Source organism: Armigeres subalbatus, chromosome 3 (assembly GCF_024139115.2).
Source record: "Armigeres subalbatus isolate Guangzhou_Male chromosome 3, GZ_Asu_2, whole genome shotgun sequence".
Classification (NCBI taxonomy): domain Eukaryota; kingdom Metazoa; phylum Arthropoda; class Insecta; order Diptera; family Culicidae; genus Armigeres; species Armigeres subalbatus.
The window spans coordinates 397816765-397839855 of NC_085141.1; the positions used below are offsets into that span (position 1 = coordinate 397816765).

At 40.4% G+C, this 23091-nt stretch overlaps 2 protein-coding genes across 2 annotated transcripts in view; one reads left to right on the plus strand and one right to left on the minus strand.

Annotated features, from left to right (window-relative positions):
• Nucleotides 1-23091, minus strand: part of LOC134226898 (tetraspanin-2A) — a 310417-nt gene that overhangs the window by 177491 nt on the left and 109835 nt on the right. The gene's annotated exons all lie outside the window — the stretch shown is intronic.
• LOC134224011 (leucine-rich repeat protein SHOC-2-like) lies at nt 8197-9679 on the plus strand. The gene is made up of 2 exons (XM_062703256.1): nt 8197-8335; nt 8400-9679. The coding sequence occupies exons 1-2, from the start codon at nt 8286-8288 to the stop codon at nt 9580-9582; spliced, it is 1233 nt and encodes a 410-aa protein (XP_062559240.1). The 5' UTR covers nt 8197-8285; the 3' UTR covers nt 9583-9679.

Here is a 23091-nt window from a genome sequence, read left to right on the forward strand (position 1 = left end):
TTGTTGCCTGTTCTTTATCTCTTATATCAATCAAACATATCAGTTTGTTATTCTGTTCACAGTTTTGCCTGCAATTGAAATTTTGTGGTGAGATTAGCTTATCTACAAAACAATCTTGAAACTAATTAAAACTCTGGCAGTAATAATTGGAACGATAAGGTGCGTAACTCATAAGTAACTGATCTTAGTTGTATATCGATAACAAAATCCTCTACATGCGTGTGCTGCTCAAGGAAGCGTTATTTCGAATTTATAGAGTGTTAAAAAGGGAGCGTATTTGATATTTCAAACATAAAAGAACCAAAAAGAGGAGCGTTGAAACAGGCTTTACAGTTTGATATATCCAAGCTGTTTTTAAGCGGTTGGAATAAATTAATTCTTGGTTAACTAAACTTTCATAGCTAAACTTTCTATTGAATTCAAAATTTTTGGCGAAATGTTCAAGCCGAGAACTAGTTATGAAGTTATTCGGCCGAACGGATCATATGACCGAAAATGATATGACCAGGCATTGCAATATCATCTGAGCACAGGATATTATCTTTTCTTGTGCAAAGATATTATCCCTAATCGAAGAGCACTTTGAAAGATATTATCATTTGATATCTGATGCTGATCCTGATAGCCAAGTTCGGGGTTTGTTCACGTTGCTACAAATGCAAAGTGAGACAAAAATGAGAAAAAAGACAGATAACTAAGATCGATATCGACATGTTGAAAAATATTACTAGCATTTGACTGAATAGGAATTTTAATGCATGACAACTCACCGAATAGGACATTTGGTCGAATAGTGAAAGTTGGCGGAACAGGACATTTGGCCAAAAAAACATTTGAAAAGTGAGAAATGAGGTGTTTAAATTGAGACGTCTCACTTCTCACTACTTATTTCTCTAACGTCTTACTACTCACTTTTCAGTTCACATTTTTTTAAGTGAGAAGTGAGAAATGAGGAATGAGAAGTGAGGCGTCTCACTCTGAACCTCATTCCTCCCTTCACTGTGAGGTGAAAGCAAGGGAGTAGTGAGAGATGCCTCACTACTCATTTTCACGTCTCACTTCTGACTCTTCATTTCTCCTTTCCACAAAAGTGAGTAATACGAAGTGAGAAGTAAGACGTCTCATACTCACTTCTCATTTCACTTATCTTTCTCACTACGTAAAGTGATAAAGGCATAGTGAAATGAGAGACGTCTCGCCTCATTCATCACTTCTAACTCTTATTTCTCATTTTTCACAGTGATAAGAGAGATGTGAGACGTCAAATTGGGCCAAACGACCTTTCCGTCCAAATGGCTATGCGGCCAACTGGTTATTCGGCCAAATGACCCTTGTTGGGGAAGATTAATGGGTCTGTGAAACTGGCTGCATCTTAAATGTATGTAGCTAATGGAATCAACTAGTAAGTTACGAGTTGAATTGGAAGAATTTGCCCTTTCGTAATCCGATTCGTGCAATTAAAAAGTAGTTTTAATCAAATATTGGATACGATTATTCTAATAAATTCATCAATATACAGCATTGAAGCTGCTGTCAATAGGTGTTTCGATCGCGCCAAAGGTGACATACTCAACAACCCTTTCAGCTAAATGACCTTCGATATGGTCTGTTCGGCAAATTGTATCTGACGAACAACTTTCGGCTTTGTGGCCTTCAGCCAAATGCATTCGGCCAAACAGCCCTCCCCCGTATAAAAAGGCTATACATTTATTCCCACATCATTCTTTTTAGTGGTGGTAGGGACACAGCAGGTATTTCCGTCCATCGTCGTAGGGGCTAAAATTAACAAAGGCAATGTCCATTTGCTAGAACTCCACTATAGCAGAACGTTTCTACTGAGCTTATGATTTTGTACGGTAGAGTTTGGCGAAAAATTGCCTCTTCTATTGGTTTTCGAGACTATGTCGAAAAGACGAAAGAAGATAAAGATGAAGTACAACTATGAATCAAAAAGATAAAAAGAAAAAGGAATAAAGATGGAAGATGGAAAAAAGAAAAAAATAAAGGAAAAGAAAAGAAGAAAAGAAAAAAAGAAGAGAAGACACAATGAAAGGAAAAGGAAAGAAGAAGAAAGTAAAGGGAAGAAAAGAAGAAAGATGGAAGAAATAAGAAATAATTAAGAAAGAAAGGAAAGAAGGAAAAACAAAAAAAAAGAAAAGAAGATAGAAAAAAGAAAGAAGGAAGAAAGAAAGAGAGAAGAAAGGAAGAAGAAAAAACGAAGGAAAAAACGGAAGAAAGAAAGAAGAAAAAATAGAAAAGGAAGAGAGAAGCAAAGAAGACAAAAAGAAGGAAGAAAAACAGGAAGAAGAAGAAGGAAGAAATAAAAAGAAAGAGAGAGGAAAGAATGAAGAAAAGGAAAAAGGAAGGAAAAGAAGAAAGAAAGTAGGAAGAATGAAGGAAAAGGATGGGAGAAAAACAGAAAAGAAAACAAATAAGGAAAAAAGAAGAAAGAAAGGAAAAAAATTAAAGAAACTAGAAGGAAAGCAGAAGAATGAATGAAGAAGAAGGAGATAAGAACAAATGTAGAAACATCAAGAAAGAAAGAAGGAAAAGAACAAGGAAACAAAAACAAAGAAGAAAGAAAGCAAGTAACAGTAAAGGAAGAAAGATAGATAGAGGAAAAGAACGAAGAAGGAAGAAAGGAAAAAAGAAAAAAAGGAAAAAGAAAAGAAGAACAGGAAACAATAAGCAAGAAAGAAAGAAAGTAGAATGAAAGAAGAAGAGAAGAAATAAGGAAAAAGAAGGATAAAAAAGAAAGAAAGAAGAAAACCAGTAAACAAGGAAGAAAAGAAACAGGAAACAAAAAAAAGGAGAATAAAGAATAAAGAAGGAAGAAAGTATGAAAAGGAAGAAAAAAGAAGGAAGTAAGATGTAAGAAAGACGAAAAAAGAAATAAGGAAGGACGTAGGTGGAAAGACGGAATAAAGAAGAAGGAAAAAAAGAAGAAAGAAAGAAGAAAGAAGTTAAAAAAGAAAAGTGAAATAAGGAAGAAAAAAGCAAAAAATAGGAAAGAAGCAAGGATAATGGAAGGAAGGACAAATTAATTAAGAAGGAAAACGAGGAAGGAAAAAAAGAAGAAGAGAAGGCAAAAGGGAGTAAAAAATAAAAACGAAGCACCTTTCTTCCTTTCGACCTTTGTCCTTCGACCTTTGACGCAGTTTTTCTTTCCACCTTTGTCCTTCGACCTTTGACCTCTGACGTTTTGTCCTTCGACCTTTTAACCTTCGACCTTTGTCCTACAACCAAATTAAGCATGTTGAAAATTGGTTTAGAATAGCTTTGCGAAAAGTTGGCGCCACATTGTAGATTATAGTAGCAAAACAAGCTAAATTTGTCTAATAAAGCTTGATCCACTTAGTATTTGACCGCACGAATCATTTGTTTGCCGAAAAGCAATAAAAGGTGTTCAGGTTTTATTTACAGGAATTTAGAACTTTGAAGGAAAAATATCGAAAGATTATTCATTGGCATAATACCGCTCGATATTTTTTGACAGTAGAACGGTCAACTTGATTTGCCATTTTTTACAACTCACCATATAAGATGTTCCGATTGTTTTGCACCATCTATTAAGTTTCCTCTGATAATTGCTAATATTTTTCGGTTTATTCCATTCCATTACATCACGTCTGTAATGGCATTGTTGTCAGGCCAAAGCATCACCGGACAGCCGTGTGATTGAATGGATGGCAAAAATCGCTTCTGAAGACACTCCTCCTTGTATATTTGCCTATTTTAATCACTCCAGTGATGAAAACTTTAGTTTTCTTACCAACTGCAGATGCCGACATACCATCAATTTGTGGGCAATCTTGCCTGCATAGACATATTTGAATTTTCCTTGGGAATCACCCTTCCGTTTGGCGCATAAAACCGTCCCGGAATTGAAAATCCTTTTAATATTAATTTCATCGCCCATCAAAATACATCAATTGTATTTCTCAGAACTTCGTCGACCAGCACTCTTGCGCGATGTTTGGCAACCAGGTTCTGTTTCAGGGTACTGTTGAGATGCTTACTGACATCATAGGACTTGAAACCTTAAACCTTTTTTTTTTAACCTAAAGATTATTTGAACTGTGAAGGCCTTTTGCTAACTACAAGGAAATCCCAGAACTGTTCCAAACTGCTTCAGACTTCATCGTAGTTTCTGGTCGTATGTTCTACTTCTACGGTTGTTTTGTTCTACGCGATCCAGCAATAGTGTTTCCCGATAACATTTGGCAGTTTTTACAGTCAATTGCAGTAATTTTAGATACTTTAATCATTCCTCCTGACCATGTTGGATTTCCAACGTTAGTGTGCAAAATTTGTTCCCATGTCTTGCGTTCCATTTTCGATAACTTTTGAACGCGAGCATCAATATCGATGAAACTTTCAACATAAATAACAAACCTTGCGCAACGAGCGATGTATTTGATTCTCGGTAGCCAACGAGGCGCCGCAGTAATTGAAAGAAACGGCCAAATACTAAGTGGATCGCTTTAATACCATTTTGCTATCAACCATCACAGTGCTCCAACGGCGGGATAGATGAAGCGCCCTGGTTGAAGTGTTATTTTCCGCCCGTCTCGGTTGGTGATTTTTTTTTGTGCCATGATGCCACACTCTCCACTCACTGCGAACTCGGACTGCCGTGCGTCATGGTTGCGGAACATCGCCATCATCACCAAACGATATTTTCTTCCGGAGCGCGCGGTTGGTGGGGCGGTGATCTGTTAAAGTTTGCCATGGTCGTTCATCATCGTCATCATTGTGGTCGTGGATGGGCTGACACGGGCTGGTGGTTCTCTGCTGTATTATTTCCGTGGTTTCGATAGGCATTGGAACGGTTTGATATTAAAAGGGAAACAGGTGTTCCTACCAATCGTAAGCCTAGAGAAGCAAAGGATTGCAGCAGTAATGGATTTAGTTGGTCTATCCGTTAGCTTATTGGACATTCATTCAGATCCCAAAAGTTTTGAAGGTGAAAGTTTCTGAGCTGATTTTCATTTGTTCAGACCAAAATTTAGTTTCAAATTTTGTTGAGGAAGTTCTACTCATTAAAAACAAAACTGCGCCTTCATGATTCATTTCAAATTATACTTATCATTTTTAGAAAATTGAACAAAGTAAACATTTATATCTATTCAAATAGAAAGAATTTGAAAGGAGGCCTGAGCCTCTTGAAAGGAGGCTTCCAGAGCCTCTTGAAAGGAGGCTCTGAGCTCTCTTGAAAGGAGGCTTCGAGCCTCTTGAAAGGAGGCTTCCGAGCCTCTTGAAAGGAGGCTTCTGAGCCTCTTGAAAGGAGGCTTCCTGAGCCTCTTGAAGGAGGCTTCTGAGCCTCTTGCAAGGAGGCTTCTGAGCCTCTTGCAAGGAGGCCTGAGCCTCTTGCAAGGAGGCTTCTGAGCCTCTTGCAAGGAGGCTTTGAGCCTCTTGAAGGAGGCTTCTGAGCCTCTTGCAAGGAGGCTCTGAGCCTCTTGAAAGGAGGCTTCTGAGCCTCTTGAAAGGAGGCTTCTGAGCCTCTTGAAAGGAGGCTTCCTGAGCCTCTTGAAAGGAGGCCTGAGCCTCTTGAAAGGAGGCTTCTGAGCCTCTTGAAAGGAGGCTTCCTGAGCCTCTTGAAAGGAGGCTTCTGAGCCTCTTGAAAGGAGGCTCTGGAGCCTCTTGAAAGGAGGCTTCTGAGCCTCTTGAAAGGAGGCTCTGAGCCTCTTGAAAGGAGGCTCTGAGCCTCTTGAAAGGAGGCTTCCTGAGCCTCTTGAAAGGAGGCTTCCGAGCCTCTTGAAAGGAGGCCTGAGCCTCTTGAAAGGAGGCTTCCTGAGCCTCTTGAAAGGAGGCTTCCGAGCCTCTTGAAAGGAGGCTTCTGAGCTCTTGAAAGGAGGCTCTTGAAGGCCTGAGCCTCTTGAAAGGAGGCTTCCTGAGCCTCTTGAAAGGAGGCTTCTGAGCCTCTTGAAAGGAGGCTTGAGCCTCTTGAAAGGAGGCTTCTGAGCCTCTTGAAAGGAGGCTTGAGCCTCTTGAAAGGAGGCTTCCTGAGCCTCTTGAAAGGAGGCTTCTGAGCCTCTTGAAGGAGGCTTCTGAGCCTCTTGAAAGGAGGCTTCCTGAGCCTCTTGAAAGGAGGCTTCTGAGCCTCTTGAAAGGAGGCTTCCTGAGCCTCTTGAAAGGAGGGCTTCCTGAGCCTCTTGAAAGGAGGCTTCTGAGCCTCTTGAAAGGAGGCCTGAGCCTCTTGAAAGGAGGCTTCTGAGCCTCTTGAAAGGAGGCTTCTGAGCCTCTTGAAAGGAGGCTTCTGAGCCTCTTGAAGGAGGCTTCTGAGCCTCTTGGAAAGGAGGCTTCTGAGCCTCTTGAAAGGAGGCTTCTGAGCTCTTGAAAGGAGGCTTCTGAGCTCTTGAAAGGAGGCTTCTGAGCCTCTTGAAAGGAGGCTTCTGGAGCCTCTTGAAAGGAGGCTTCTGAGCCTCTTGAAAGGAGGCTTCTGAGCCTCTTGAAAGGAGGCTTCCGAGCTCTCTTGAAAGGAGGCTGAGCCTCTTGAAAGGAGGCTTCCTGAGCCCTCTTGAAAGGGGAGGCCTGAGCCTCTTGAAAGGAGGCTTGAGTTTTCTTGAAAGGAGGCTTCCTGAGCCTCTTGAAAGGAGGCTTCCAGAGCCTCTTGAAAGGAGGCTTCCTGAGCCTCTTGAAAGGAGGCTCTGAGCCTCTTGAAAGGAGGCCTGAGCCTCTTGAAAGGAGGCTTCTGAGCCTCTTGAAAGGAGGCTTCCTGAGCCTCTTGAAAGGAGGCTTCTGAGCTCTTGAAAGGAGGCTTGAGCCTCTTGAAAGGAGGCTTCTGAGCCTCTTGAAAGGAGGCTCTGATCCTCTTGAAAGGAGGCTCTGAGCCTCTTGGAAAGGAGGCTTCTGAGCTCTTGAAAGGAGGCTTCTGAGCCTCTTGAAAGGAGGCTGAGCCTCTTGAAAGGAGGCTTCCTGAGCCTCTTGAAAGGGAGGCTTCCTGAGCCTCTTGAAAGGAGGCTTCTGAGCCTCTTGAAAGGAGGCTTCTGAGCCTCTTGAAAGGAGGCTTCTGAGCCTCTTGAAAGGAGGCTTCTGAGCCTCTTGAAAGGAGGCTTCCGAGCCTCTTGAAAGGAGGCTTCTGAGCCTTTGAAAGGAGGCTTCCTGGAGCCTCTTGAAAGGAGGCTTCGGGCCTCTTGAAAGGAGGCTTCCGGGCCTCTTGAAAGGAGGCTTCCGGGCCTCTTGAAAGGAGGCTTCCGGGCCTCTTGAAAGGAGGCTTCCGGGCCTCTTGAAAGGAGGCTTCCGGGCCTCTTGAAAGGAGGCTTCCGGGCCTCTTGAAAGGAGGCTTCCGGGCCTCTTGAAAGGAGGCTTCCGGGCCTCTTGCAACGATGTCTTTGAGCTTTTCTGAAAAAGCCTTCATATCTTTTAAATTGAGACTTCCAAACCTTTAGATTCAAGATTTTAGTCACTTGATGTTTTTTTCCTTGCAACGGGGTTTGTGGTCATATGGCTACCGCTTCTGCTTCAAACGTAGGAAATCATGGGTTCAATCACAGTCCCGTCCCATTCACCTAATACGTATCTTTCCCATACACCCAACATTTTTTTGACACGGTTGTTATTATCAAACACTGTGCTGGTTGTAGTGGACAAGATTCAATAGGTTTTGATTTACTGATCGCCATGCATATTAGGTACAATACAAAGGAACTTTAATTATCAAAATTGAATCAATACTTTTTTATTGGAATTGTAATACATCCCCCATTATGCAGTTTGGTGCGAGGTACCCAGGGGGTACCTGTGTTCAGTGAAGCCCCAGTGGAACATGTAGCCCAGGTTGAGAACCACTGCTCTAGATAGTAATCAAGTAACCGTTAATGAGATGTCATTAATAATAAAGGTGTAAAAAACTATTTTATTCTGAGACATCAAACGCAAGTTTCATTTACATTATTATATTTGAATATCGTTTTGTCTTCAATTAACATTGATTCATAAACGAAGTTCCAAGCAATATGACTGAAATTCCAAAGCATATGGCCAAGAAATTCAATATTACACCTGTCAAAAAATTTGAAATGTCGGTAGCAATAGAGCTGCAAGAGACAAAAATAAAGGAGGAGACATACACTGAACGGTAGATTATAACAAGTGTTCGAATAGGTCACAACCTTTCATCTTCTCTCACAAATTCAACCCTAACTGATAATGTTAGGTTTCAACAAAGCGCAGTTTTGACACCAATTTTGATATCACCATGCAAACATGGTAATCGGCCATCGTACCATTCAAAAAGTGAAACAGTGACGCTGAGTATCGTCAGTGCCACTCGAGCAGCGAGAATGGAACGATCCAGAAGATGGCTTGTTCAGTTAATCATCGTTGTGGTTTAGTGAGTATGCACGAAAATAATCGATTTTAATCACTCATAATTTTTTTTGTTTTCATATTTTCAGTTTGCTTTCAAGCTCGTACCTGGTTCTATCACTGCAATGTAGCAACTACTATTATTCCGAGAAGTGCACCCTGCGCAACCTTCAGATCAATTCCTCGGATTTGGGTTCTCTCAAATTTCCTGTCCATTCCTACATTGAGCTGGAGAACGTTCAGGTGGATTACCTTTCGCCGCAGGTGGTGCTGCGAATGAAGTGGGTTAGCAACCTTACAATTACCAACGGAGAAGTGAGTTACATTTTTCTAAAGAACGATCTCTTGGAACTGGTTGCCACCAGCAGTAAGACACAAGATGTGATTATTGTCGAAGCTGAAAATAAAGATTTGGAAAAGATGGATATCACTCATAATCTGCTGCGAAGCATTCCCAAAAATATTGGATTCCTGAAAGCGTTGACAACGCTGAAACTGAGCAGCAATAGAATTGAGACCGTCGATCTTGGACAGCTTCACGGTTTGGACAATCTCACACACATAGATCTATCGAGCAACAGGATTTATTACATTGTCCCTACTACAACATTGGAGCTCAGTCGTCTTGAGTCACTGAGCTTGAACAGTAATTTTCTGACGGAAATCGATTTCGACGGATGGATAGTTCCTCGGCTGCGTTTGTTGCACATTGCCGGAAACAGTTTGACATTCGTGAGGAATTTCAACGGAAAAGTCTTTCCGTCTATTGAAGAGTACTATGATGCAAACAACATATTCGACTGCCGTTGGCGAACAGAATTTGTGTCGCAGCTGATGGAATGGACCAAATTCAAAAACAGTTACCTTTCCGCAGAGTGCTCCAAAGGTGTGCGACTTAGCTCAGCAAACTACCGAGAGTTAAACATTTCCGACATTCGCAAGTATTCTTTCGATTTCGATAACAAGGAAGAACTCCAGAAGCAAATTGACAGCATGATCGATACGGAGCAGAAGCACTCGCAACACATCGAGTCGCTGAAATCTTCGTTGCAGGATAAAACCGATAAGCTTGAACTTGTATCCAGTAAGTTTCTGACTCAACAATCCAGGATCGATGAACTGTTGGTTCAAGTTGAACGACTGGCGAGGGAGATGGCGAATGTTAAACAGATGTTGCTTCCTGTTGCACCGCAAACAGTTACGAAAGGATTACGGGAGAAATTGATTCACGAAGTTGTGGACGTCATTCGGAAAAATTTGGCCGAACAATAATGTGGGTTGTGTGAAATTAAATCAAGATTTGGAATGAAGAAGATTATTCATTGACAATAAATATACGAATCAGAATTTTAAATATCTAAATAACACATTCAAATGACGTGAGTTTGTTGAAGCCATATCCGTTAATGATGGTATTTTTTGAATCATAAACTGCCATAAACCCTTCTCTGGAAAAGGTTTTCTGCATATCCATCTCTTGTGTGCATAATGCCGAACATAACACCCGAATGGCGAACTTTACTCCCGAATGATTGTCATTTTCCACATTCGACGTCGTCGTGCCGTTCGTCATCGCGCGGAAGTTCATTTATCCATCTGTCTGAATTCAAGCTCCGTCGCTTTACGATCGAGCAAACGCGTCGGAACCATTTTCCTGGCAATGGGGTTGACGGCAGTATAAAAATTTTCCGGGTGCTTGTTCGGGGTATGTTTGTGCCTCACGTAATTCTACAAAAAGATCATTTTATAGGGACGCGACGCGACGACAACACCGACAATGCGATACTAAATCTTTTTGAAAATTTGAAGGAACGGCGAAGGTATGAAGGGAAACGACCAGAGAGGTTGACAAATTGTACGCAAGGATAAACATTTTAGAGCGTCCATAAAAAAAGCACTTACCAAGCATTTTTGGGAGGAGATACCCACAATGGTTCGGGGAGAAGCACTTGACTAATTGAGAAGGCTGTAAGACATGTTAACATGGGTGATTGGGAATTTTGTTTGCTCTGATGGAGGAGTTATGGGCCAGAAGGCAATTATTAGGTTAATGTGCTCAATGTTCTTTTCTATGGGGAGTCGTGAAAACTCTACTCATCAAATACAATTCAATAATTGTAGGAAGGCGGCGTTTAGAACGAAACATGAATGGGTTTTCTTCGGGAAAAGCTAATTTCAATTGTAAAAAACAAGAAAAGGAATCAAGGAAATAAATAAATATCACTGTTAGGAGTCATCGATTTTCTTCAAATGGTGAATATTATTAAACGTACTATTAGGAAATTTACTTTTATGAAGAAAAAAATTCTAAGGAAACTTTAACAGCAAACTTTCCTTTGAAGTCCTGAAAGTAATCTGACGCTCGTGGAAAAAGTTATTTTGCCAATAATATTACCTATCCAAACATGTGGAAGATATGACTTGCTCTGTGGTATCGTTTCACCCTTATGGTACTGAATTTTGACCCAACAGCACCCACCGTGCGCACCATGGCCACATTCCGTAGCGCAAGATATTGCACAGGTTAAGAAGACGAGCTCGCCAGAAGCAGCAGGTGCGTTGTTGTTCATCATCGACATCATTATTTGCCGAGGTTCGGATTTCTCTAGTTCTAATTAATCTTATCTTTCCTTTTGCCCAGTACCGACTCGAATTGGTTTCGGCTGTGCTGTTTTACATCCGGACGAACAGACTGGTGCAATCTGAACTACAAGAACTGTGCTCTCCACTTGGAGAACACGACGAGCCATCAATCTCGTACCGCCCGATTCCGCTGGTGGGAAACGGAAGGCCAGCGGGTTGGGAATTTCCTGAGAGGGAAATATTACCGAACGTTTGGAAAAACTCATCAATGGAGCTCGTTGTTTGCTGCACTGCACTGGATTTGGTTTCCATTACAGAGGCAATCAATATCTCGGAGGTCGTCCAGCCCAAGGTGCTCGTATTCATTTGGGGTTCGGTCGGATGGGATGATGGATTCCTACGAAGCTTCAACGTGATTGGGGGAAGCAAATAAATGATGCTGCCGGGGGTCTTGCAGGAGCAGAAGTCCTTCCTTGAACTTGCTTTATGAGAATCACATCCAATTAAAAAGGCCTCGATGAAAGCATAAAAATGATTCCACGTTAAGTGAAATGTTGTTTCGAAAGAAAAACAAATGGCAATTCTTTTGAATTCTTTGCTCTTAATGTCCAAACACAGCCACTCAAATGGCACTTCTTGTGAAGAGAATCGCAGTCATTTTCGGTGTCCTGTTATTTACTTTCAAGATCCGCATCGTTAAGCTTGAGAAATGAGTCCACTGAATCACGAGAGCAAGTAACACAAACAATGGCTTCCAGCGGGAAAAAGGAACTTCAAATGGCTCCGAACGTGTGTAGGAACACGGTTCCGGATTAGGGCTTCACCACAAACGGATCAAACCCAACCAGTGAGGCGGGGTGAGGCGATGGCTAGCGGGGACGGCCACAGCCGAATGATTCACGCACACAAAACCACACAAACTTTGTGGGAGGATTTTTTTTCCTCTTCCGCGGATTAAGACGCATATTTTCTGGTTGAAGCTACGGTATGTGCAAGAAAAATGTGACCAGTTAGTCATGCATCGTTTTTCGCACAGTAGGGCGGTCAAGGCGACGAATCTTTAAAAGCAAGGCTGTCGATAAGGTTCATGTGTGGTGTGCGACTTTGGGGGGAATGAGCATTTGGTTTGAACCCAGAGATAAGCATTTTTGTCTGTAGAACCGCTCTACCGTGGTACGTTTGGCGGAAATCGTGATTTTTTTAATTACCAATTACTGTTTTTCGGTGTCTCTAAATAAAACCCAAATAATTTTCTAACGAGTATACCCGGGCAGAATCCATGAACAGAATAACAAAACATGATATGAACTTGATTGATATAAGAGATAAGAGAACAGGCAACAGTATCAAACATTTGCACCGAAATATCATTTAAATATCAAGATATGCTATGGATGAGATCTAACTAATGGCACATGATATTGATCACTTCTTACAAATAGCATAACTTGATCGCCTTTTGGATATTTGAGTGCCAAATTTGGATATTCCCGTCTGATCTTCTATCTCTTATATCAATCATGTCCATATCTCATTTTGCTATTTAATCAATTTTTGATATTATTAAGCTATTTTCGTCTACTCGGGTAGAACCACCCGACCGATTTGACTGAAATTTTGTCCACAGAGCATAAGAGCATCAGTTAGAACGAAATAAGAGGGCGGTCTACAAAAATTCGAAAAGTGTTTTTTGAGCTATATTTATATTGATATCTTCTTTTGTTCAAGAGGTTTGTTCATAATCAGGGAATGCAAGGTGTAGGGTGCTTGAGTTGCTGTGCGTTTGTATGGTTTATAAAAAATGTGAAAATTCACTGAAAATTATTAATTTTTAGAACTTTCATACAATTTGTATAAGCGAAAAAACATTGTAAAACTTTGCACCCATTTTTCTCAAAACTAACTTTCTGACGTAGGATTACATCCTTCCGGAACATAGGGGGCTCATTCTGCAGATTCAAATCTGAGACCGTCACGAAAAGTGGTCAGGAAGTATGGGCTAATAACTCAGCCGTCTTTCAACCGATTTTAAAGATTTTGGAATTAATCGATCGACGAACTCTTTAAGATTTTGCTCAACTATCGAAAAAATGCTAAATTATTGAAAAATTTAATTTTACTTAGCACTGAAAAATCGGTAAACCAACCAATCGCGTATGTGCATCCCAAGCACAGACATCAACATCGTGCAACTTATGGGCTCGACTCCAATCCTCAGTTCAATTAAATTTTCTCGGAGAGGGGATACAATGATGGCGCCCGTAGCAGCAGTCTCAGCAGAAAGCGGAACATCGAGAAGCCATCGCCAAAAGCAACAATCTTCGGACAATCGTTTAGTTACTGTTAGTGGCGCATTGTGGAAAGAAGATCGGTTCTTCTCGGGACCAAAATTGTATGAGAAGAAATCGTTGATTGCAAAAATGGCATCGATTACGGTCCCCGGATACCAGTGGCGCCACTGAAAATGTTTTCTTAATAGTGGCTACTTATCAGAAAAGTGAAATTTTTACGCAAGGTACGGACTATCGTTAGTTTGCTATGAATGATTAGAAAGGTGCATTGTGGATCAAAATCGATTCTTGTCAAATCTACCATTGTACGCAAGAGAAGGTAGAGCCGAAATATTTTCTTCAAAGTGCAAATCATAACCGCTTGGCGACGGTAGAAAGTTGGAATAGGTAGCAGTAAAAGTGCGGGAAGTAAATAATGATGACGTCTCACATCATTGAGTTACGTTGGCAGTCAAATGAGATTTTTTCAAGATTCTGATTTCGGTATTCTTACTGTTTATTATTGGAAACAAAATCATCATTTTACACGAGAGAAGGTTGAGCCGAGACAAAATTTTACAGCCGAGACATACCGCCAACTGTTATTCCACGAAATGTTGACCGCGGAAAAGAATTTCGCGAAATGGTTCTCGGCGAAATGTTAAACATACAAAATGATAAATATGTTTTTTGGTTATTTTGCTTTATTTCGTCCACTAAGATGAAGAAAATCTCTCATTGGATTGGCTCATTTGTGATGACACGGAAAATAACTTAAAACGAAAGCTTTATGCACTTAACAGCAGCAGTTTAAGCGCCACTCTTTTTTAGGAGAGACTGCTGTTGCTTTTCAATAGAGGCCCGGCTTGAGACACTCGTTTGGGCGGGTCAATAGGGCTCAAACAGTCGTCGAATTCAGCGTTACCAACAGACCAACAGAATTTTCGTAAATCTACAGAAGCTTATTAATTCAGGATGAAATGAATTGGATTCTTAATCTTAATAACGGTGCAAGAATTTTCAGAATCACAATTCCCAACCACCCTGAGTGACGGCGAAAACCAATTAATTTAAACAATTCGGTACTAGGGACATATTTACATCTTTGTGTACTAAGTGACGTCACTCGTTTTACATCGAGTTCTTCGAGCTCATTGATAAAAAAATGTTCAGATCTGACCTGGTGTGCTGTTGATAGGTTCAGCGACGGCAGCTGTGATGATAGGCAGCGAAGGTTCCGTTTACCAATGGCGGTGGCAATTCGGTAGATGGCGTTGTAGACTTGGGGTAGCAGCCTATCGCTGCGGAATGGACTTCGACCAGCGGGCACCATACATCCAACCGATCGAGTGTCGCAGAGGTCCTTGGTGCTCTCACCTAATCCGCGAGTGGGTTGAGATCATGCACGGGGTGTAGGCACCGTTTTCCAAAGGAGACGCCTGGTTGGTGGTTCGTGGTATTTGCTTGGTGTGGCGTGGTGAGTAAGCATATGCGGTATTTCGAAAAATTTCGTTTCAGGTGGTTCGAAACGAAATTCCGCGGAATTTCGCGGAATTTTAGGATGGCGAAATCGCATTTCTTGATTTCGTTTCGTAAAATTACAAAAATTTCGCTAGAAAAAACTAGCTTCTTACGAAATTTAACGGAATTTCGCGGAATATCGAAACAAATTTAAACTTAAACCATTCTTTATTTTATCAAAATTTTGGCTGCGCCGCTAAACAAAATCTTTGAGTTGTTTTCAAAACTTTAGGTTATACAAATTTTTCTATTAACGCTTACTACATAACCCCATTCTTAGTCAACAAATACGTATATAGTTTGCTTCTATAAAAAAAAGTTTCAAATTTATATTTTGTGATATTTTTTACTATTTGTACAATATGAATGCGCAATCGATCGTGTTGCTGCTGCTCATGGGACGGCAGCTAGTCCAGGAGAACGCGAAGTGAAAAAAATCTACCTCGCGTAGCAGATATTTGTTTAACCAGTGTACAATCGATCTTGTACATCACGCCAGCTAGTGTGAAAGAACGCGAAGTGATAAAACTAATGTCTGCATCAAAGAGCACAGAATTATTTAGTGTGGAATCGATCGTATCGTAGAAGCTTTTTAAACGAAGCACATTGAATTGTGTTGGATTGATCTGAAACACAGTTTTCGTCTTCTTGTTTTCAAATAACTTTGTTTACAATAAATATTCAGTCGCTTACCCAGGGGCTTCACATGAATTTCCTTCTCTACTAGCCAACGATTCCTTTCCCGTAGCGCTCACGGAGATGCAGAGCATTACTCGGTCTTTAATAACAGCGGTTCTCAACGTGGGGTACATGTGCCCCTGAGGGTACTTTCGCCGGGCCCAGGGGGTACCTCGGACGAAATTCTTGATGGCGGATGAATTACAATTTTAATCCAAACTTATTGATAAAGTTTTGTATTTTTTTTATTTCTAATTTTTTTGTACATAATACTCAGTGGTCCAAAATACATCCTTTATCCTATGCATGGCGATCAGTAAATCATGGCCTTTTGAATCCTGTCCTCCACAACCAGTACAATGGATGAAGAGATGTGGGACAAAAGATCAAAAGAGCAAAACCTCGAATGAACAAATTTAAAAAATCTTCTATGCAATCTACCGGGTCAAAACTGAATGTTGAGTAATCTGTTAGGAATATGATTCTTAACTAAAATCTACAGTCTACAGATTCGAAAGCCTCAATTTGAAAGACATGAAGACTTCTTTCCGAAAATCTCAATTGCTTCGTTGCAAGAGAATTGGAAGCATCCTTTTGCGCTTCTCGGAGGCCTCCTTCCAAGCAGTTCGGAAGCCACCTTTCAAGTGACCCCGGAACATTATTATAAGATGTTCAAAAACTTTCTTTTAAGAGGCCCGGAAGCAAAGCTGTTTTTTTAGAAATTTCCTTTTATTTCTGCTTCTTTCAAAAGCCTCGGATCTTTTCAATGGGCTCGGAAGGGATTTTTAAACAGGCTCGACAGCCTCATTTCAAAAGGCTCGGAAGCCTACTCTCAAGAGGGTTGGAAGTCTCCTTTCTAGAGGCCTATTGAAAAGCCTCCTTTCAAGAGGCTCGGAAGCCTCCTTTCAAGAGGCTCGGAAGCCTCCTTTCAAGAGGCTCGGAAGCCTCCTTTCAAGAGGCTCGGAAGCCTCCTTTCAAGAGGCTCGGAAGCCTCCTTTCAAGAGGCTCGGAAGCCTCCTTTCAAGAGGCTCGGAAGCCTCCTTTCAAGAGTCACGGAAGCGTCCTCTCACGAGACCTGCACGCTTTCTTTCAAGAGGCTCGGAAGCCTCCTTTCAAGAGGCTCGGAAGCCTCCTTTCAAGAGGCTCGGAAGCCTCCTTTCAAGAGGCTCGAAAGTTTCCTTTCATGAGGCTCGGAAGTCTCCTTTCAAAAAAATCCAGAACGGGTTGAACTGATTGTATATAAGACAATGGGTCTGTGAAATTCAAGTACATATCTTTGTGCATTTTAGAAAGGTGCACAGGATTCTTCTAGTGAGCAAATGTATGCTATATATATGTGGACGAATAATAAGAAGGAATAAGTTTTGACTGTTACGCCCTTTTCAAATATCAATTCTCTATCTGTGTATGCGCCTGGCAGATGTGGATACATAAATGAGTATCCCACTAAATAAAAAAATAAATTCAAGCATTAATTTTCTGATTTTGAATTAGCTCAATACTATAAAACCAGCAATAAGACAATATGAAGTATGCTTCAGCATAATTACATTAATCTTAAGTGAACTAAGGTTTTAAACGAAAAAATATGAAAAATCCCACAATTTCTATATTTTTTTATACTTTCTGATATGGAAGCGGCTTAAATGCTGGGTTATTGCCTTATCGCCAATGGTATATGCGGCAAGAATGCGGCAATTTATCACAGACTGCCTCTTCTGTTATTATAATTCTTTTGGTCGTAAAACAGTTATTTGCCTTCGAAATAGTGAAGTCCGAATTACATACATAATGTAAAACCAATTTAATCAAAATTCCGCGGAAAAAAAAATAAAATTTCGTTTCGTTTCGAAAAATTTCGAATTAAATGAACATTGATTTCGTTTCGTTTCGATGTTTCGAAAGTAAATCCATATTTCGTTTCGTTTCGATCCGAATCAACTTAGACATTTTAAATTTCGTTTCGTTTCGTTTCGTTAGGAAAAAGTGTGTTATCGCATACCCTTAGTGGTGAGCACGTGGCACTGGCAAGTAGGCAACCGGTGAAGCGAGTACAGTTGCCAGTAGCTTGGGATAGATGGTACTTTCTATTCTCGCCACAAGAGGCGCGGCCGTCACATGCGGTGTCCGTGCGATGCTCGATGCTTTTCTTCGCCTCCGTCGAGGGGTGGAAGGTGTGACTTTTCCCGAGGAAAAAACGTTACAGGGCTATCCCTGTTAAAAGGGCTATTTAGGTTAAAAATAGTGTTATAATAACGATTGAAATTGAATTCCAAAATAAATTTCAACCCTTTCAGGAATGATGGGTCATATATGCCCAGCGTTTTAGATTATTTATAAAATCACAAAAGAGAGCTAGGCCACCATTTTCTTCATTTAAATTGTTCATCTTGATATTGGCTTTACAGAAAAAATATGGGAGCACAAATTTGACTGACCATGAAAACTTAGATATCCGAAACCTTGGGAAGATTTCGATTCTAAGAGCGTGTAAATAATATTTAAATGTTTGAATCATTCTAAACAGATGGGTTGTCAGATAAGATGGGTCATCCTGAACGTTGAGCCAGTGATTAATATTCAGGAATTCGAGATGCACAAGGTACTTCAAAATGCTCTCAAGTTCAGCCCACGAATCTACCAGATCAATCAAGACATTTTCAATGTTCTCATCATCGGTATATACCCAATCCGATGAAATAAGCATATGATCCCAATTTCCAATAACATGAGATCCAAGAGACAAGGCGTTTTCAATGGAATCAAAGGAGGAAAATGCAAAACACTGGACGAAATAAGTTGGTGAGCATGTTCCAGTTCTCTTTCTTAGTGCTTCAGAATACCATGTTCATTGAATGTTACACTAAATACGCACAGGGCATCGTTTGCTGCTATTGTCGCGGATATTGTGGGAGTCCCAGGTATCCGGTTCAAGCTTTAGTTTGCAACGGTGGCTCTTCTCGACCTTCTACTCCCTGAGTAGTTACTACAAATAAGGGCGTCCTTGTGAAGTTTTGCTGTACCTGTTATGAATAATTAGTGCATCCCATTCCCCACACTCCCTGAAGAAACCTCTCTTGCTTCAGAAGATTTGTTCGCAAATTTTTTTGTAGGGCCTTAGAAGCACTGTGTTCACGGACTTGAGTAGTTCAAACATTACGACTTCCAGGACGTTTTGTATAACCTAAAAAGTCTGTAGTAGCTTGTATAAATAATAATTGAAGTCAAACCGACCCAATGGACCTACTGGGATATTATATCATACATCATTCATAAGTTGGTTAATTGCATAAATCGAATGATCCGAACCACACAATAATAATTGGTCTATAATACATTCATTCCTCTATGAGTCGCTTATGAGAGGACCATTGACTGATGCATATTCGAGATGTGGAATAGAAGTTCCATGGAAAATTATTCCAAAGAACCATCAGAGTGACCGAGAAAATATTTTTAGTATGGCATCATTGGCTTCCACGAGTCGGCATCAAAATAAAATTTCAATGAAGAATAAGAAATTTTGAGAGATGAGCCAGCTATGGATTGAAAATCTGTTTTGTAGAGAAAAAATAGAAATTTTCCGTAATAAAATAGGAAATTGCCAAAAAAGAACAATAATACACACAACAATAATAAATTAGCACTTGTAAAAGCAAAAATTGCAATTATGAAATAAGAATTTTCCATAAACAAATCAAAATGTTCAACGAAAAAATACAAAATTTTCATGAATAAATCAATATTAGCAATGAACAATTTAAAATAAATAATTTTATAATTATTTATTTCTAATATTGATGATTCTGAAAACAATACTGAAATTTCGACAGGAATGCTACTCAAAAGAAACAACAGTAGGAGGTTTTATTTGCAACTCTAAGATTACATATTAACTTTGTGATTCTCTGATAAACTTTTCGTTGTAGGAGTTCAATTCAGATGCTTCAATGAGGTTAATATCTTTAGAATTTCCAGTAGCTCCAGAGCTATGGAAGGTCTCAAATACTCTAAGGAATCTATAGGGATATTCAGTGATGAACTTTTTAGTTATTTTAAAAAAACACTAATAAAACAATTTTAAAAAAATTAAAAATATAGGGATATTTTGGAAAATTTCTAAACCATTATAAATTTTACTCGAAATTTTCCAAAATTTCGAAATAATCAAAATGTTCGACTTCATGAAAATTTATAATTTGCATGCAGAGTTTAGTTTAATTTTGAATCAATTGAAATTGTCCATCTTAAAAATTGGTCGGATAACCATATGTTTTAGTTACATACGTTTTTTTTAATGTTGTGTACTTGAAAAACCCGCGTGGTCGTGGGGGGGGGGGGGGTTTCTGCCAAATGACCACGATAAGCCTCAGGGGGGGGGGGGGAAGGGGTTGAAAATCTTCAAAAATATGACCACGTGGTTTCTTGATGGCCCCTAACCAACAATAGGATGTCGTCAGTTGATTCTAGCAAAAAATCCGCTTGAGGCCCTTTCAAAACATTTTAACAGCCACTAAACCTGATGGTATAATTGCAATATTTCCATTATCAAGCGACAGGTGGTGTTGCTGCGTGTTTGTATCAATGTAATATTGCATATACACATCTGCTGTTCGATATCGTAAGCTTTCAATGTTCCTTCCACACACACGAGGTGGAGAACAGTTTTGAAGAAATTGAAAGTATACAGCTAGAATTTAGTATGGAGGTACAATGAAATCTCTTTTATTGTTTAGAACTGTAAAACAAGTCGTGGGTACAAAAATCCCAAAATTATTTGTTGGTTTTGGACCTAGCTTTCATATTGATGCGAGGCGTAGTTGATGAGAACGGATGATTTGTCCATACAAGGAAATGTATTTTACTTTAAATGTTGTGGCGCCATCTCATCCAAACAGCACCTTTGTCTTTGCCTTATTCAGCTGACAAAAATAGTCTCAATGAATAAAACTAAATTTAAAATTAAACTAATTAGTCACGATAAACAATACGGTAAATGTCAAGTAATCGCTGTCGTAGTGCGTCAGTTGATAAATGGAAATCGAACACATGATAAAACTCGTTGAAGCGACGGCAAATAAATCGAATCGGCTCATACAGGGCATAGTTTCTGTGTCGTTGTTCCAAGAACAGGAAGTCGCGTTGACGAAGCATTCTCTCAGGTGCATACATGTTCAGCTGTGCCAGCAATGCCGGACAGTCGATGTAACCCGAAAGCAGTTTTCCGGCGAATACAACTTGTGCAACTTTTCGTCTCTCTTCGAGCGGTTCAATGTTCAAGAGACGACAACGGTGTTCATACGGTGGAAGGTTTGATGCGTCACGCCATCTGAGAAAACGAAGAGCGTATCTAACGAACTTTTTTTGAACGGCTTCAATTCTGGCAATCCAAGTTGTTTGGAAAGGGCACCATATGATCACGCCAGATTCTAGTATAGATCGCACAAGAGAACAGTATAGAGATCTGAGGCAAAGTGGGTCTCGAAACTCATCTGCAATTTTGAAGATAAAGCCTAGTTGTCGATTAGCTCTGGCGATCATATCGTTATAGTGCATCCTGAAAGTAAGACCGCTATCCAAGAGCACACCAAGATCCTTGATGTGCTGAACACGAGCGAGGCAATGTTCAAAGAGAACATAGTCGAATAAGATTGGTTGATGTTTGCGGTGATACGAAATTGTGTTGCATTTTTCGATGCTTAGGCTCATCATGTTCATAGTGCACCAGTCAGCAAAAATGTTCAGTAAATTCTGCAAATCACAACAGTCCGATAAAGTTTTCACTATTTTGAAGATTTTCGTATCGTCGGCGTAGAAGAGACGGCAACCGGATGGCAGCCGCAGGAAACATTATAAAAAAAAATCGAAAAAAGCAGCGGGCCCAGATTGCTGCCTTGTGGAACACCAGAGTTATTCGAAAAAACGTCTGATTCAGTAGTGCCAATTTTAACTAGAACAGAACGATTCGTCAGATACGATCTAAACCAAACAACACTAGTTGTAGAGACGCCGAGTTTCATCAGTTTAGCAAGTAATATTTCGTGGTCCACAGTGTCGAAAGCGGCCTTGAGATCCATGTATACAGCGTCAACCTGCCACCCAGAATCATGGATCGAAGACAGTGAAAGCTAGGTCAAAAAGCAACAAATAATTCAGTTCAATCAAAGGTAATTGCCTATTTCCGGGGATTAAACCACCCGACTTGGACGTTAATTTACAATGTTATGGAAACTCATATGTGAATATGTACGTTATGTGGAAGATATTGATTTGAAAAATGTATTGGAGGTAACCACTTTCCCTTCGATGGGACTCGAACCCATGACCCTACAGTACGCTAGACTGGTGCTTTAACCAACTAAGCTACGAAGGACCTCCGTCGGCCTTCGCAACCTAGCGGCTACTGAACGAGCTCGAGATTCCCAAATTGGACGCATAGTCAAATCACTCGCAATCCATTTCTCAAGCCAATACTTCCACATGTGTATTGTACACGTCCACATTAGTTGGTTAAAGCACCAGTCTAGCGTACTGTAGGGTCATGGGTTCGAGTCCCATCGAAGGGAAAGTGGTTACCTCCAATACATTTTTCAAATCAATATCTTCCACATAACGTACATATTCACATATGAGTTTCCATAACATTGTAAATTAACGTCCAAGTCGGGTGGTTTAATCCCCGGAAATAGGCAATTACCTTTGATTGAACTGAACTTGAGTTGCGTGCTCTTGCCTACGCAATGCGGTCGGGTCTGAGCTTGACGACCGACTGGCAAATGCTTACACAACCTCACTTGATCAGTACCGTTGCTGATGAAGAATGTGTATAGCCGCCAGACATTCTAAATACTCACGCTCCTCTAATGTGGACGTGTACAATACACATGTGGAAGTATTGGCTTGAGAAATGGATTGCGAGTGATTTGACTATGCGTCCAATTTGGGGAATCTCGAGCTCGTTCAGTAGCCGCTAGGTTGCGAAGGCCGACGGAGGTCCTTCGTAGCTTAGTTGGTTAAAGCACCAGTCTAGCGTACTGTAGGGTCATGGGTTCGAGTCCCATCGAAGGGAAAGTGGTTACCTCAATACATTTTTCAAATCAATATCTTCCACATAACGTACATATTCACATATGAGTTTCCATAACATCAACAAATAATTTTTAGATTTTTTGTACCCACGACTTGTTTTACAGTTCTAAACAATAAAAGAGATTTCATTGTACCTCCATACTAAATTCTAGCTTTATACCACAGACAAACAGACGTAACAGTTTGAACATTTTTCAAAAAAATCCATCGTCCAACTCCTCTACCACCATCTTGCGAGCATGTTGCACGAAACAATGTTTCGTATGACATTGTCACCAGAAGGCGCTGGTGTGAAATGTCAAACTCGAAGAATTACGACGCTAGCGCCTCTAGTTGTGAAACGCGCAATCGATCAAATTCAAATTGATCGTTGAAGTCATGGTCGATGGAAATTTCTCTAGTGTTACGTCTGTTTGTCTGTGTTTATACTTTCAATGAATCGCCTGCTTTGAGCGTGCTTACAGCGGCACACTAGGAGTTAACTTTCTAAGGTTCGATTTCTCAAAATTAAGCATTTTAATCGAAAAAATATTTGGTGGGCGTAGTAGTAGACACCATCCCTCATAACCGGTACCAAATAGTTTTTCATAAAAAGTTCCTAATTTTGAGAAAACCAGCGTTAGATGTCTTTCGCCATACA

What these genes read in the sequence shown, in the direction of transcription:
- LOC134224011 (XM_062703256.1), top strand. Translation starts at nt 8,286, where the DNA reads ATGGAACGATCCAGAAGATGGCTTGTTCAGTTAATCATCGTTGTGGTT. An exon ending in TTAATCATCGTTGTGGTTTA is followed by an intron (nt 8,336 to 8,399) that starts GTGAGTATGCAC and finishes TCATATTTTCAG; the next exon opens with TTTGCTTTCAAGCTCGTACC.